This window comes from Eubalaena glacialis, chromosome 2 (genome assembly GCF_028564815.1).
Source record: "Eubalaena glacialis isolate mEubGla1 chromosome 2, mEubGla1.1.hap2.+ XY, whole genome shotgun sequence".
In the NCBI taxonomy this organism is placed as follows: domain Eukaryota; kingdom Metazoa; phylum Chordata; class Mammalia; order Artiodactyla; family Balaenidae; genus Eubalaena; species Eubalaena glacialis.
Window position 1 is genome coordinate 31,949,569 of NC_083717.1, and position 15,569 is coordinate 31,965,137.

A 15,569-nucleotide genomic window follows, 5' to 3' on the forward strand; every position below is an offset into this window, starting at 1 on the left:
AGTGAGCTCCCATCCTACTCCGTCTTTAGCGACTTCAGAGAGGACACTTGAGGTGGCCCTAAGAATGTTACACAGGACACTTAGATGAGCCTAAGAGCCACCAAGAGCTTCTGGTCAAGATAGAGTTACAGGGACTGGATTTAAACTCCCACCTGAAACAAGAACAGCAACAAAAACCTGACAAAATATGAAGACATTGAACATCAGACAGTGAAGGACAGTGATCCTTGAAATATGGTCAACCAATGAGGGGAGACTCTCCAGGGGACAGTGCAGGACGGGGAACTCAGGGGGATCCCTGCAGACTCCCTGAGTTGGGGAGACAGAGCTGAGGGTCTGAGGGAGACCGAGGCCTGGGGTTGAGAGTTCTCGGGACAGAATACTGGAGGGGAGAGAACCCTGGGATCTTCAGAGGGTCCCCCTGGAGAATTCAGTTGAATGCTGATTAGCCGATGCACATGAAGAAACTATTTGAGTCTGAGAAAAGGATTAGAGGTTACAGTGTCCAGTACTCAGATTTGGGAGTGGCAACTCTTCCCACATTTGTTCAGAGTTCTCAGAACACTCTGACCTCAGGAGTGGAGAATAATTAGCCCTAAGCTGAGACTTGCTTTGGTTCTGCCTAACAAATCTCCAAAACATGACTCCGTTCTCTGTATTCACATTTGCATGGTATGTTAACTTTGTCCTCTGTAATATTATCATAATCACACCCTTTCTGGCTATTTTACAGGCAGTCTTGAGAACAAATGAGCAGGTTCTGAGGAAGGCGATTGGGCAGAGACTTCTGTAGTCACAGCAGCCTACAGAAAATTGGGGAACTTTCTTAAAGGATGCTATTGATTAGAACACATGGGTTCAAGTATCCATGAGCAAGCCCTGTGCATGCTCCCAGACTAGACCATCATTTGAAACATTTACAGTGCATGTACAATTCATGTTAACGAGGAAATACAATGAGTATGTCCCACCTCATCTTGAGGATTTGTCAACCCCTTAATTAGAAAATTGAAACTAACCTCATTAATACCATGGTCTTTCTGGTGAAAGATCCATTTTTCCTAATAATTTTTTGAGTATTTACAGTATTTTCTGCATTTATTGTATGAGTATTGTATGAGTATGTATATTGAAGGACATATAATTATTCTAAATCTTTGGTCATTTTTGTGAATCGTGGTTATTTTTTTTTTCTATTTCTGGCATGGATTTGAGAGTAAATTATCTAAAGAAGAATGAATTGTATTTGTATAGTTAAAATTCTATGAGTGAACCCTCTGAGAGCATAAGACAAAGATATCTCATCTCGGCATCTTATTCATCTTATTCTTATTCATAGTACTTGAAATTCTAGCTAGTGCTAATAGGCAAGAAAAGGAAATGAAAGGCATACAAATTGGGAAGGAAGAAATTAAACACAGAAGAAAATCCCAAGGTCACAAGATACTAGATAAATACAAATATTGATACAAACCACATTTCTATATTCTAGCAATGAATATGTAGAGATCAAAATTAAAAACATAAAAATAAACCTTAATCTAAACCTCACACCTTATTCAAAAATGAATCACAAATTTAAATGTAAAACGTAAAACTATAAAAACTTTTGGAAAAAAAAAGAGAAAATCACCACGATCTAGGACTAGATCAAGATAAGTTGCAGACTGGGAAAAAAAATTTGCAAACCACATATCTGACAACGGACTAGAATCTAGAATGCAAAAGGAACTCTCAAAACTCAGTTAAAAAAGAAAAAAAGGCAAACAATCCAGCTAGAAAATGGGAAAAGTTATGAGCAGAGACTTTACCAACGAGGATAAACAGATGGCACATGAGCACTTGAAAAGATCATTAACTGTGAGGGAAATGAAAATTAAAACCACAATGATAGATCATTACACACCTATCAGAATTGCTAAAATAAAATAGTGATATCAAATTCTGGCACGGAGGCAGGGAAACTGGATCATTCATACATTGCTGGTAGGAATGTAAAATGTTTCAGCCACTCTGGAAAACAATTAGGAAATTTCTTATGAAACTAAACATTCAGTTACCATATGACCCAGCAATTGTACTTTTGGACATTTATCCCAGCGAAATAAAAACTCATGTTCACACACAAACCTGTGCACAAATGCTCCTGAGCTTTATTTGTAATAGCCCAAAACTGAAAACAACCCAGTTATTTATCAGCTGGAGAATGAACAAACATGGAACAGCAATAAAAAGGGATAAACTATTGATACATGCAGCAACTTGGATGAATCTTGAGGGAATTATGCTGAGTGAAAATAGTGAAAATAGCCAGTTCTGAATAGTTACATGCTTTATGATTCCAGTTGATACCAGTCTTGAAATGACAAAATTATAAAAATGGAGACCAGACTAGTGGTTGACAGGGGTCTGGAAAGGGAGATTGAGTGGGGAGCAGGGAGAGAGAGGTGAGTGTGTCTATAAAAGGGCAACACGGGCGGGGAGGGTGGATCCTTGTGGTGATGGAAATGTTCTCTGTCTTGACTGTATCATTGTCAATCATGGTTATGATCTCACGCTATAGTTTTATAAGATGCTACCATGGGGGAGACTGAGGGAAGGGTATCCAGGATCTCTCTATGATTTCTTACAACTGCAAGTGAATCTACAGTTATCTCAAGAAAAGAAGTTTTAAAAACTTGGAATTCTTATCAAAATTTTCAGTTACACTTTATAATTGACAAAGATTGCCCACCTACTCAAATGTTGGCAATTTGAAGATTTTCTTAGACAGTGACTACCTAATAATTATCAAAATTGTAAAATACATCATTTAGTATTTAAGAGTAATTTGATCAACCGTGTATAAACCAAGAATAAACAAATGTGTCTATAAAAGGCCAGTTTTGATGATGAAAAAAGAAACCCACAATTGACCATCCTCATCCTGGACCTTGACGGCAATGCCGAGGAGGCTGCCATCTGCGTTGCCAAGATGACGTAGACGTCCTCCCGCATCTTTTCCCACAGGAACTGCTCTTCAGCGTGTGTGCCCTCAATGTCCTGTCCACCATCGTGTGTGCGCTGGCCACAGCCATGTGCTGCATGCAGATGGTCTCCGCTGACGTCCTGCAGATGGTGAGTGGTCCCCCTTCCTCCCCAGCACACTCAAAATGGCAGGCTCCAGCCCCTCCTCCCCAGCCAGTTTGAGACCAATGTATCATGGACACTGCTGGCTTCCATCCAGAAGCCCCAAGAGCAATAAGCCCCGACAGTGCGTGGGGCTTGGAGATCCTTGGAGGTCACTCCATGCTGCCCTCTGGAAGACAAAACTCACACATTTGGTGCCACTGATGTATTTATTTTAGGTGTTGTTGGAGCTCCTTGTTGACAGCGTCCAGCTACCATCACGTGCCTCTAGATAGCCCCTGGTTAGCGCCCCTGAGTAATTTTAGCGACAGTCCTGTAGCCTGAGATGTCCTCTAGGCCCGGCACCTCCAGAGCAAGGCTCTGTTCAGAATTCACTTTTAATAAAGGAAGATTGTTTAGAAGATGAGTTCTTCTCAAATTGAAAAACTGCTCCTCTGTGGTTTGCAGATTTGCTAATTAACCCTGAGCTCAAAATCCAGCAACAGGTCACTGGCCAGCCATCATTGGAACCTCTGGCTAGGGTCTTAGAGAAGAGGAAGTGCTGGTCCCCAGGGGAGTGATGAGGCCAAGAGCAGAGGTCACACACTTATTAATACATGCTCAATAAATAATGACGGCTCTTCGTTATTTGTGTGAATGGAACACGGCCCACTGCTCAGTACGTTACCACTAAAGTCAGCAAATAAAGGGAGAGTGATGGGAAGACATTGCTGTTCATGCTAAGGGTAGGAACCCTGCCCTCCCTCTTCCCCGTGGCCCCTCCAAGACCTGCCCTGCCTCCCCTCCCCAATGTTTTCAGCATCTCATGAAAAAAAAGGCAAGTTTTTCTTATAGGAGCCTGTTTGATTTGTTGTTTCTCACCCACCCCGTGGCAGTACATCAGTTCATCAAGATGCAGGGCCAGAAAGCAGCATTACCCAGGCGTTAAAAATTCATTGGCTCTAATCTTGTGCAGCCTCTTTCTCCCTGTGTACATCCACACAGCTGTCACAACCGGGCCGACCTTTCCGAGAGGCGGCGTTTTTCTGAAAGATACCTAATTAAGCAGTTCTTCAGCAGCGATGAACTTCAGGCCTTGCTCGCCGAGGCCTCATGTTGGCGATTCTCTCCAGCATGTCGTGTAATGGAAGGTTAAGTACTGTGGGGCTGCGGTCACCTCAGCAGATTTTACTCTTGATCTGGAAATATCACACCAATTCGGCCAAACTAACAGAACCACAGGGCTGGAAATGCTGAAGGTTTGTATTCCCTAGATTTTCAGAATTAAAACGGAAATTACCAACTAAGTAAGAAGAAAGTGTGTCGTAGCTAAAATAGTGTATGTGGTGAAACGTAACGTGCAGGTCATTGTCAGTCCTCCGTGTAGAAAGCGAGCGGCCTGGCATCCTGGGTCTGAGGTCAGCTACATCTGGGTCGGGGTCCCACGGCTTTTACCTATGAACCTCCCTGAACCTCATTTTTCTCACTCAGGAGGGGCCCTGTTTAAATATCTGGTGAGAACTCAAATGTGAACTATTTTGATTCTTAAATACATGGAGGGAATACGTCCCGGTTTGTTATCGGGTCATCGCAGCTGTGACCGTGAAGGCAGTGGTCCTTGATGTACTTTATCAACCAGATGTAAAGTATGGTTGCAATTACAACAGCTGCCATTAGAACCCCTGGCTGTTTCATGGCTAAGTATTATACTTGGTGAGTAAATTTGCTTCAGACCCCTGGCTTGGAAATAGAAATCGATGAGTTTGCTGCTGGTGTGTTCTTCTCCTTTTGTGACCACGGACTATGGAACAGACCAGGCTCTACTCTCCTCAGAAGGCCGGTTACCCCACTGACCTGCAGAGCCACCGGGGAGCCCATGACTGTGGCGTCCGTGGGACCAGCACCTGACCTTGGGCACATCACCACCCATTTGTCCCAGTTTCCTATGCTCTAAGTAAGACTGTTTACATCCTACTGTCCTCATAGGGCCACTGAGAGGATGACTTAGATAACGTGTCAATGGGCTTTGGAAAAGCATGGTGGCCACATGGAGGTTGGCTGTTACCACGTGGGTCAGGGGCTGGGCCAGCCTGGCCACACGTGCTGTGTCCTTAAAGAAGTGGGACAGCCCAAGGGGGTCATGGTTACACCCTGATGGATGGGGCTGGTAGCTACGTTATCCCTGAGGATGCCTCAGAAGCTCTTGTTAATTTTTTTACAAGTCTTTTTCTCCCCCAGCTTTATTGAGATATAGTTGACTTTAATTTTCTTACTTCATATTGTTAAACTCTTTAATTAAAGAAGTAACATAGGATCATTGAAACAAATAAAATACAGAAGTATATAAAGAAAAAGTTTATCATCTCCCCTCCCCCACTGCATTCTCCTGAGAACAATTTGCAGTGAATCTTCCCTTTGTTTCTTGATTTCTTAGGACTTATAGAAACATATGAAAATAGTCTATCTTCCTTTTTTCCTCCCTCCCTCCTTTTCTCCATCTCTCTCTCCTTCCTTCCCTTTTTTCCTTCATTTATTCCTTCTTTTTTTGCCAAAATGGGATCACACCACGTATGTTACTCTACGACTTAATCTTATAACCTGAAACAATCATGGACATCCAACTAAGTCAGTAGAAAGAGAGATGTTTGAATATCTGCAGTGGTCCATGAGATGGAAGTCACGTCAGTTATTTGGCCATTTCTCTATCTGAGTTGCTACTTGTTTTTGATTTGGGTTCTGTCTCTGCCTCTGCAAATGGTTCTCCTTGTACATACAGTTATAACTCTCTTGACCAACCTGTGCTGACCTGACTGGCCAGCCAGCTGCGGTTCTCCATCCCACCTGGAATATGCGCTTCCTGCTGCCCACAGCACACCCCCACTCCCTGCAGCCTCTGCAGTTCACCCACGTGCCATTTCTGCTCCCAGCAGTTGGGTCATCAGCTTTCCAAGGGACAGTTGTATCTATCCCCAGACCAGTTTAGGCCAGTGGTATGTGGACTCTAAGTGCATATTCTAGTTCTACGTGAGCCAGTGAAATATGAGTGCAAAAAGAGAGTTATGTCTATTACAACAAAATTGAGCGCTCTGGAAAGAGTCAGTGAAAGAGGGTCAATAAATATATTGCCGTCAGTTTAGAATTGGGTCAGACAACTCTAAGGGGTTGGGATAAAAACTCAAAAAAATCGAAGGTGTGTCTGCATACACATTGCTTCCCAAGTACCTTTAAGTTCTGGCTCTGCTGTAAAAACACAGAACTGGAAAGTCAGAGAATGTCTTACGGGTGTAGTTTATGCAGGAAGAACCATGGGGCACCCATCAGCAGACTGTGACTCACAGCAAAGGCCTTAGCCCACGTGGAAGGAACCCATAATTTTATTCTTATTTTTGTGGACCAGCATTTTGGGATGATTAAGAGTTTGGGGAGAATTCATATAATGAATGCATGTCTACGTGAGATGCAAATTGTTATGTCTATTGTCAGAATTTATCAAGCTGAATTCCTCTAATGTGTTTGGAAATAGTGGCAAAAGACCATCTGATGATAAAATTCAGTTTATTGATACAGTTTAGTGGAGAAAGCATTTACCTCCAAAGTGTCTATAATCTCATATTTTTAGTTTTATTTCCTAAGTGTAATCTCAGTTTTCCATTAAACTATTTTCCTCCCCACTTACTTTCTTGCCAGCCACCTAGCCTCGGGGACATGGTCTGCTATTACCTGCATCTCCATTTCACATGCACTTGTTAACTTCATCTTTTATTACAGTCATCTATGTTCCCCACTCGTCCTACGCCTTGTAAAGTAGAGCTGCTTCAGAAGCTGCAGGCAGGGTACCGTGGCCGTCACAGACACGCTACTGTGGGCTTGCCCACGGAGCTCGGAATGGGTGCTGGCCGGACAGGGAGGGATGTAGTGCCCCCTGGGAGCCCCCAGATCACTCAAGTTCACCTGTATCTTCCCCTTTCCAGTTCTCCCCACTGAGGCCGGCCCTCCTCTGACCCACAGTGACCTTCCTTGAGGTCTGGGTTCAGCAGAAAGGTCTCTGGGTCGTAGGTGCTACTTACACTATCAGATCAGGACCAATAATGGGTGTCTGCTTGACCTAAAAAGCCAGCTATAGCAGACAATCATAAAAATGATACATACCATGAACATTTTATTTTGGCTTTAAACAAGCAAATGAGCATTTGTCCCCCAGTCTTGGTTTGGGGCCATGATCTTCTCTTTGATTATGGGTCTCTTTGGTGTATCAGGTTGTATTTACTGCATCAAATTCATGGAACTCGCAGCCTCTATGATTTCCAGATTTAGTTCCTTTTGATTGGAGTCAGACAGGTGAAGCCATCTGCATGCAGAACTCCCTGGATATTTTACGATTCTTCTCCACTCTGTTACGACTGCCTGGCCAGGACCTACCTTGGCAGCAATTTCTGCTTAGCTATCGAGTCTTTCCAAAGCCTTCAACTTGGTTTTCACGGAACAAGCAAGTTTTCCCATCTGCATTCATATTTCTTTGCAAATTACAGTAGTAACTAAAACTGGTCTGAACCTGTTTGAGGAGGCAGCCCTGCTCACCCAGGGGTGGCAGGACCAGAGAGCAGCAGGGTGACCGGGGCGGGCATCACTCCAGGGTCCAGAGCACAGGGGGAGAGCTCCAGCTCACCAACAAGAGGTCCATTCAGAAAACTTTTACCGTGGCAATAATCCTGCTCTTTCTCCCAAAGATAGCACGTGCCTAAGATGGGTCCTTCCTCCCAGAACAAACCCCTGAGAATGGGCTTCTCCCCGGCAGGGTCTAAAATGCAAACTCCTCTTTTATGGATGATGAGGGTTGGGCGATGATACCCATGCCAGGTGTGTGAACACCTCAACCAGGTACCAACCTCACTTCTCTCACCAGGCACAGGTGTACCTTTGTCACCACACGGACCAACCGGGGCTTTTACAGGTGGCCCAGGGCAAGCACAACCCCCTGGGAAAGAAGGGATGCTTCAGGGCGCGTTTCCTCCCCAGCGCACCCAGATGCAGGCTCGGCTCTGCGCCTGGCCATCACCTGCAGATGAGGGGCCGAGGAGGGTGCGGGTGGGCAGCAAGCATTTCTGTGGGTCCTGAAGGATGACCAGGAGGTTGCTGGGTGAGAAGAGGCGGGATCTGGGGAGAGAGAACAGCCTGAGTTTGGTACTTGGGGTTGGTTCAAATGGCAGAGAGAGGAGTTTGGGGCATCAGTGGGTTAGTGGGTAAAGAAGCTGGAAACTAGTTGGGATTCAGGGAGCAGAGGTCTCGTAAAAGAGTTTTAAAAGGGAGTGACCTCATCACGTTGGATTAAACGTAGCTTTTTAAAAATATTATTATTTAATTAATTAATTTATTTATTTGCTTGGTTGTGCTGGGTCTTAGTTGTGGCTCGTGGGCTCCTTAGTTGTGGCATGTGAACTCTTAGTTGCGGCACGCATGTGGGATCTAGTTCCTTGAGCAGGGATCAAACCCGGGCCCCCTGCATTGGGAGCACGGAATCTTTTTTTTTTTTTTTTTTTTTTTAAACATCTTTATTGAAGTATAATTGCTTTACAATGGTGTGCTAGCTTCTGCTTTACAACAAAGTGAATCAGTTACACATATACATATGTTGCCATATCTCTTCCCTCTTGCATCTCCCTCCCTCCCACCCTCCCTATCCCACCCCTCTAGGTGGTCACAAAGCACCGAGCTGATCTCCCTGTGCTATGCGGCTGTTTCCCACTAGTTATCTATTTTACATTTGGTAGTGTATATATGTCCATGACACTCTCTCACCCTGTCACATCTCACCCCTCCCCCTCCCCATATCCTCAAGTCCATTCTCTAGTAGGTCTGTGTCTTTATTCCCATCTTGCCACTAGGTTCTTCATGACCTCTTTTTTTTTTTTTTCCCTTAGATTCCATATATATGTGTTAGCATACTGTATTTGTTTTTCTCTTTCTGACTTACTTCACTCTGTATGACAGACTCTAACTCCATCCACCTCATTACAAACACCTCCATTTCATTTCTTTTTATGGCTGAGTAATATTCCATTGTATATATGTGCCACATCTTCTTTATCCATTCATCCGATGATGGACACCTAGGTTGCTTCCATGTCCTGGCTCTTGTAAACAGAGCTGCAATGAATATTTTGGTACATGACTCTTTCTGAATTATGGTTTTCTCAGGGTATATGCCCAGTAGTGGGATTGCTGGGTCATATGGTAGTTCTATTTTTAGTTTTTTAAGGAACGGGAGCACGGAATCTTAACCACTGCTCCACCAGGGAAGCCCCTAAACAAAGCTTTTTAAAGCAGAACAAGAGGAAGAAGACCAAGGCAGAGAGATGATTTAGATGCTTCCGCAAGGAGGAGATAACCTGGGGGCTGCCGGCAGGTGGCAGTGAGGGGGGGTGTGTTCACCTGTGGAGTGGATGCTTATAGAGCACCTGCTGGGCCCTCAGCACCAGACCCCATGATGGACCCCATGGCCGGGGCCCAGGAGAGAAAAGGAGCTCGACATAGCTCATACGGGGAGCTGGTTGGCCAGGGTTGGAAGGCAGAGGAGCAAGGAGGGCCTGGAGGTTGCACAGAGACAACAGCAGAAGCTCTTCCCCCCTTAGAGCTGGAGGACATAGGGGAGGAGGGGCAGGAGCAGTGACAGGAACCCCCCTCCCTGCCGCCTCTTCACCAGGCTCCCTCTCGCGTCCCCATTGGCAGAACCTAACAGGACGCCAGCTGCAAGGGAGCCTGGGACCGTGGGGTGCAGACCTTCAATACCCATGTCTCAGAGCAGAGTCCAGAGCTGGTGACCCTGGGCTCCCATACAGACGCTGCCTCATCAGACAGATATTGAGGGGTGTCAAGGGAGATGTCGGTGTGACTCGCAGGCCTCCGGCTGTGGAAGCCAAGGAGCCGGGGTAAATGCTGCTGAGTCTGACATGCTTCCACGAAGATAGGCCAATGCCCCCCCCGGAAAGGCCATCTGGAGTTTAGGGCAGAAACGGAGACGGTCGTTTAGCCTTTAAAAAGCCTCCCTCGTGTGGCTGCATTGACTCATTTAAACCTGCTAATAGGATTGCCTGGACCTCGTCACCTCTCTCATTCCTGGTGGGATTGGATCTTCCACAGAAAAGCGCTTTGGCTTTTGCATTTCACGCTTGAGTATGTTATTGATTTTTCTAATTTCTGATAAGGCTAATTCAAAATCTTCCCGCATGAGACCTCCAGGACCTTTGGCTTCATGCTGGCTGCTCAGCTTCCTGCAGTAGCCGCAGGGCGAGCAGCTTTCCAAAGTCAAGGCTGACAGACACACCCACCCTGCCCTTGGCCATGGATGCACCTCTATCCCAGACCACTGAAAATGCAAACCGTGGGTCACACCAGCTGGAGGGGCAAGGACCGTGCTCTGTGTGTGAAGAAGGCAGGTGTCACACGTTTAGACTTGTGCAGTCTGATGTGTCACACATTTAGACACGCCCCCACCCCCCCCCACCCCCAGTTCTTTCTGCATTAGTCTAGAGCATGCTGATTTCATAGCACTGGACTGTATTCAGAATCGCGACCTCACCCGTACTTGTCCAGAAATGTTCCACCACCCCCCGGCCTCCCTCAACTCCAGACCACCCCACCCGCTGCTGCCAGGAGGCACTTCCTACCACACAGCTTCAGTAGAGCTGCTGCCCAGCTCCAGCACCCTCGCTGGCTCCCCAGTGCCCCCAGAATTAGGAAGTAACTTCTAGAGCCTTACCGAAATTTGCTCTCCGTAAACACATCTTCCACTAGCTCACCTGTTCTTCTTGAGCTCGGAGCCCCTCCTGTGAGCCCACTCATTGAAATCCTCCTCATCTTTCAGGCCCATTCAAATGTCATCTTCTACATTAACCCTTTGTGGATCTCTGCAGGTTCCTGCAGAGCTTGGAGAGTTCACTGTTTCCTCATGGAACTGTCCTTGCTTGGCCATGGACAGTTGACTCTGGGTCCTGTTCTCACCCACCCTTGCCGCCCCCCATGCAGTGGGAGGTCCCAGAGCATAGTGTTCAGTAGCCTGGGGTCTGTCCACAGCTGGAGGCACTCTCGGGGAGGTGTCCCCTGGACCTGGAGCCGTGCCTCGGGTACCTCCACGCCACAGGTCATCTCTGGGGAGCAGCGGCCCATGGAAGGAGCAGCAGGTATTGGGTGGTGCCTCCCAAGAACAGAAATGGGAAATGAGGCAGAAACAGCTTCATTTTAAGTGATTTGACCTCACATTGCTCAAGCAGCCTCTCAGTTTTGAGGTTGCCCCCCAGAATGTTCTAGAGCTCATGAAGGATTCTTTTCCCTCAGAGCAGTGTTTTCCAAAGTGTGTGAATTCCCTAGAACTGACAAATATTGATGGATACTATGTGTCCAAAGGGACCCATCACAAAATATTTGAGGAATGTTCCATGAATGGGCTAAACAATTTAACGGATTTTGTGGTGCAGGCCTTCTCAGGGCCTTGAACACACTCACAATGCACATGACAGGGCCCCAAGGAGGGAGTACCAAAGTGGCTTTGCCCAAGTTTATTTCACTGTAGGGGTTGGGGAGGGCGTGGGAGGGACATCCTGAGAGTCTGGTGTTTTCTCAGGAACTCACTCCAGGAAGTGCTGTCTTCAGCCCTGGGCGGCAGGCACCCCTCTGACCACAAGCTCTTCATCAGAGGAGACAGGTTTAGTGGCAGGGACAGAACCTAACTTCCCGGACTGTGCTTTGCCTCAGAAGACAGGCATCTGCGTAGCAGCGTGGGAACCGAGCGTGATGAGGCTCCGGAGCGGGGGGTGGGGTGATCCTCCCGGAGCTGCCATTTTAAACGTGTGTTTAGCCGTCACGGTTTGACGGGTTAAAGTACCTGAGTTCCAAGCGCATCATTAAAGCTTCTGCACAGTTACCTTCGTTAGACATAATGAAGACGTACATCATAACGTTAGAGCCGCAGCAGCCGTCCTGATCACTTGGAACCTCTCTGTTTTGCAGTTCCTTCCACAAAGGGCGCCTTCCGCCAGCCCGGCCTGCATGACCCCACATGGCACTGTCCTCCACCAGACCCTGGATTTCGATGAGTTTGTGCCCCCGCTGCCCCCTCCGCCCTATTACCCCCCGGAGTACACCTGCACGCCCACCACCGAGGCCCACAGGTGGGTCTTCCCTGGGGACACCTCCCTGAGCTATGCTGGGGCCCAAGGATGGGAGGCCGTCATGGGGTGGTGGTGTGGGAGGTGCTCCTTGTCCGGGAAGGTGAGCAGAGGGGGAGGCGAACGAAGGCCTGTTGGATCAGACAGCAGAGCCCGGGGAGGTGGGAGGGCTCAGCGCCCCATGCGTTTCCGCTGGCCTCACTGCAGGGCATCAGAGAAGAAACCCAGCCAGGCAGGAGCAGCCCTGTTCCACTCTTCACGAAACATAATACTGCTGTTGGTTTATGGTCATTTAATAGAACATGTCACATTTAGTTGAAGATTGAATCAGCTGTATGATGGTTTTAATTGTCATGGAAAAGGCCATAGAGTTTATTGAAAGTGTCAGTATCTTTCCAGCAAAAAACAAAAGTGAGGACTGCCTAGTGAATGAGGCTTTTATTTCACGAACATGAGAATTCCAGGCGGGGAATCGGTCTGATCGCTTTGAGGGAAACGGGAAGGGTCCGGGCTCCTTACCCAAGGAGTGATGTTCCGCGGTTCTGCCTTTCCAGGGGCCTCCACCTGGACTTTGCTTCCTCCCCATTCGGCACTTTGTACCGCGTCACCATCAACAGCCCCGGCCTGCTCTACCCCGCCGAGCTCCCGCCGCCCTACGAGGCCGTGGTGGGCCCGACCCCCACCAGCCAGGTGAGGCCCGACCCCGACAGGCCAGTTCCCCGTTCCCGGTCCTGCTGCCTGCGCTGGCATCTCCCTCAGCCTTTCAGCAAACCTGTGGGACCCTGGTCGTCTTAGCCCGGTCGTGGGGGAGAAGAGGCAGCAGGCACAGAGAGCAGATCCTGCAGAGATGGCAGCCAGGCGGGGATTCCAACCCCATGTCTGTGCTGACTTTCCTTGCCTCCCCTCAGATGTGCTGGGGACACAGTGCAGAAAGAGCTGACCCAGGCTCTGATCCATGGGCAGAGGCCCCCCGGGGTGGGGTTGGGCCATGGTCTGAGTATGCAGGGGTCTCTGGGCTGTTTCAGCCACAGGCCACTGTCAAAGTCATCCGGACACCTGAGAGAGCTCGTCTGGATTCCTGGTCTTGTCAGAGGCCTGGCGGCTACAGCCAGGGAGGTGCCTGATCCCAGCGGGCAGGCACGGGGGATGTGCGGCCTCAGTTTCCTTATCTGTGAAATGGGGTCATAATAGTACCAAGCACATCGGATGGAACAGGATGTTTGTAATGGACAGGACTGGGCACATGGCAGGGTCTGACTCAGCAAAAGCCACGTGCCCTTTCTTGGTATTATTATCCTCGTCCTCGTCATCATCGTTGTCATTGCTGAATATCGAGGGGCACCAGCCAGGGCAGAGAGACGTGAGCACCGGGAAAGGCCATATGGTGCCCAAGTGCAGATGGAGTGGTGGGGCCATGCGGGTGTCCCCCAGGGCACCACAGGGATTGGGCCGTGGTGGGCAGCCACAGCCATCAAGGGAGCAGGGGCACCGGGACAGGGCTGCAGCCACTCCTGGGCCCTGCGCATCAGTCAGAGGAGATGCAGACAGACCCGGAGCGTCGGGGGCACACTGTGATGTCTCAGCAGCCACGGAGCTGCCCTGACACGTGTCCCCGCCCGGAGCCCCCCGCCCAGAGGTGGTGCAGGCCCCGACCTCGCACTGTCGCCCTGTGAGACGGCGCCCGTGGTGAGCTGGCCGGGCGGCAGGGCCCATCCGTTCCCGCCACCCCCTGAGGATCAGCCCTGGGGACCCCTGTGCTGGGCTCAGCGTCCAGGGGATGAAACCGGAGACAGTGCCGTCCACAAGGCAATCAAGTCCTGCAGGCCAGTGGCCGTGTGACGGGAAGGGACGAGGCTCGGCGCGGTGCAGGGCATCTCTGTGACAGGCTCTCCTCGGGGTCCTGGGGCGCTGCTGCTCAGCAGCCCCCAGCCCCGGCCAGCCACCCAGCCCACCCTGGCCCAGGCAGAGGCTCCTGACACCCCGGGGCCTCCCTCCGGGCCTGCTCCCACCAAGAGGTCCCAAGGCTCGCCAGGCCCCCACGGCAGAGGGACTTGGCTGGGACTCTTGGCTGTTTTTCTGTCCACGGGAGAAACAGAGGCATGGGGCTGTGAGGAAGGAGGCAGCAGTGTGACCGTGACTCTCATCTCTAGACTTATAAGAACTGAAATTCTCTGGAATTTTTCCCTTTAAAGCGGAGCAGAAGATTCTGCCTTCCTGGAGTGGGTTTATTTTTCTCTTCATGATAAAAACAGTTCAAATCAATATTGTCAAAGGAAACCACTTCTTGTGGTAACAGTCAGAGCCCTGAGTGGAGCCCCGGGTGCTGCAGGGCCCTGGGCAGGGATGCTGGTCCCTGTGCGGGTCCAGGGACCCTGGGAGATGAGGCCTCGGCCCAGTGGGCAGCAGGACGCAGGTCAGGGAGGAGAGGCAGGGGTGCTGCTGGGGAGGGAGCAGCTCCTGCAGAGGCTCTGAGGGAGGGGTGAGCATGAGGTGGGGGGCCGACCCACCCGCTGGGCCTCACTGGGTGCCAGGGTCATCAGAACATCCAAGCAAGTGTCCACGGCTGCTAGGATCTGAGGTCGGGGCCTTAGAGAGATCATGGTTCGCTGCAAAGATGGTCATGGAAGCCCTGGAGACCGGGACGGGTGAAGACCCTAGGAGAGGGCATGGAGTGGGGTCCCAGAAAGCCTGGACTCAGAAACCAGTGGTCAGGGAGGAAGGCATGGGCCAAGTGCTGCCCGGAGGCTGTGAAGGACGGAGCCCCGTCCACCTGGCTCACCTTTTGAGAGGCTGCCAGTGACTTTGGCAGGAGCAGCTAGCTGCTGGGGATGGGTGGGGCAGGGGGTGCATGGTAGGATCAGATGGCATCAGGGAGCGGAGGGAATGGGACGTGAGGAGGGGGAGCAAGGGTGTGGACCACTGTTTCTAGCCTCCAGTGGGCATCCCGACTCCCTGGAGGGCTTGTCAATCAAATGCAGATGGCGGGGCGCACCTCCAGGGCTCCGGAGTCCAGGGTCAGGGGGCTGCTGAGAATCTGCATGGCTACCAAAGTCCCCACTGCGGCTGCTCCAAGGACACCTTTGGGGCCTGGAGTAAATCGCTCTGGCAAGATGCTCGATGAAGAGGCTGGATAGGAGGTAGTTGGGGGGGGTGGGTGGGAATGGAGTGGGAGGGGTTACCAAGGCGATATGCCAGGGCCGGAGGGCGGAGCCGGCTCCCCAGCGCCAGGGGAGGGAGGTCCCTGGAAGGCAGGAGGGGGCTGAACCAGGTGCAGACGGGCAGCTCCGCCTGTAACCAGCA

General features: G+C 49.8%; 1 protein-coding gene across 2 annotated transcripts in view; it reads left to right on the forward strand.

Annotated features, from left to right (window-relative positions):
* ENTREP2 (endosomal transmembrane epsin interactor 2) overlaps positions 1-15,569 on the forward strand; it is a 443,690-nt gene that overhangs the window by 407,031 nt on the left and 21,090 nt on the right. For both annotated transcript variants that reach the window (XM_061181694.1, XM_061181695.1), the window contains 3 exons: positions 3,010-3,117; positions 12,112-12,272; positions 12,824-12,959. In XM_061181694.1, the coding sequence (XP_061037677.1) occupies positions 3,010-3,117; positions 12,112-12,272; positions 12,824-12,959 (405 nt within the window). The remainder of the gene's footprint in view (positions 1-3,009; positions 3,118-12,111; positions 12,273-12,823; positions 12,960-15,569) is intronic.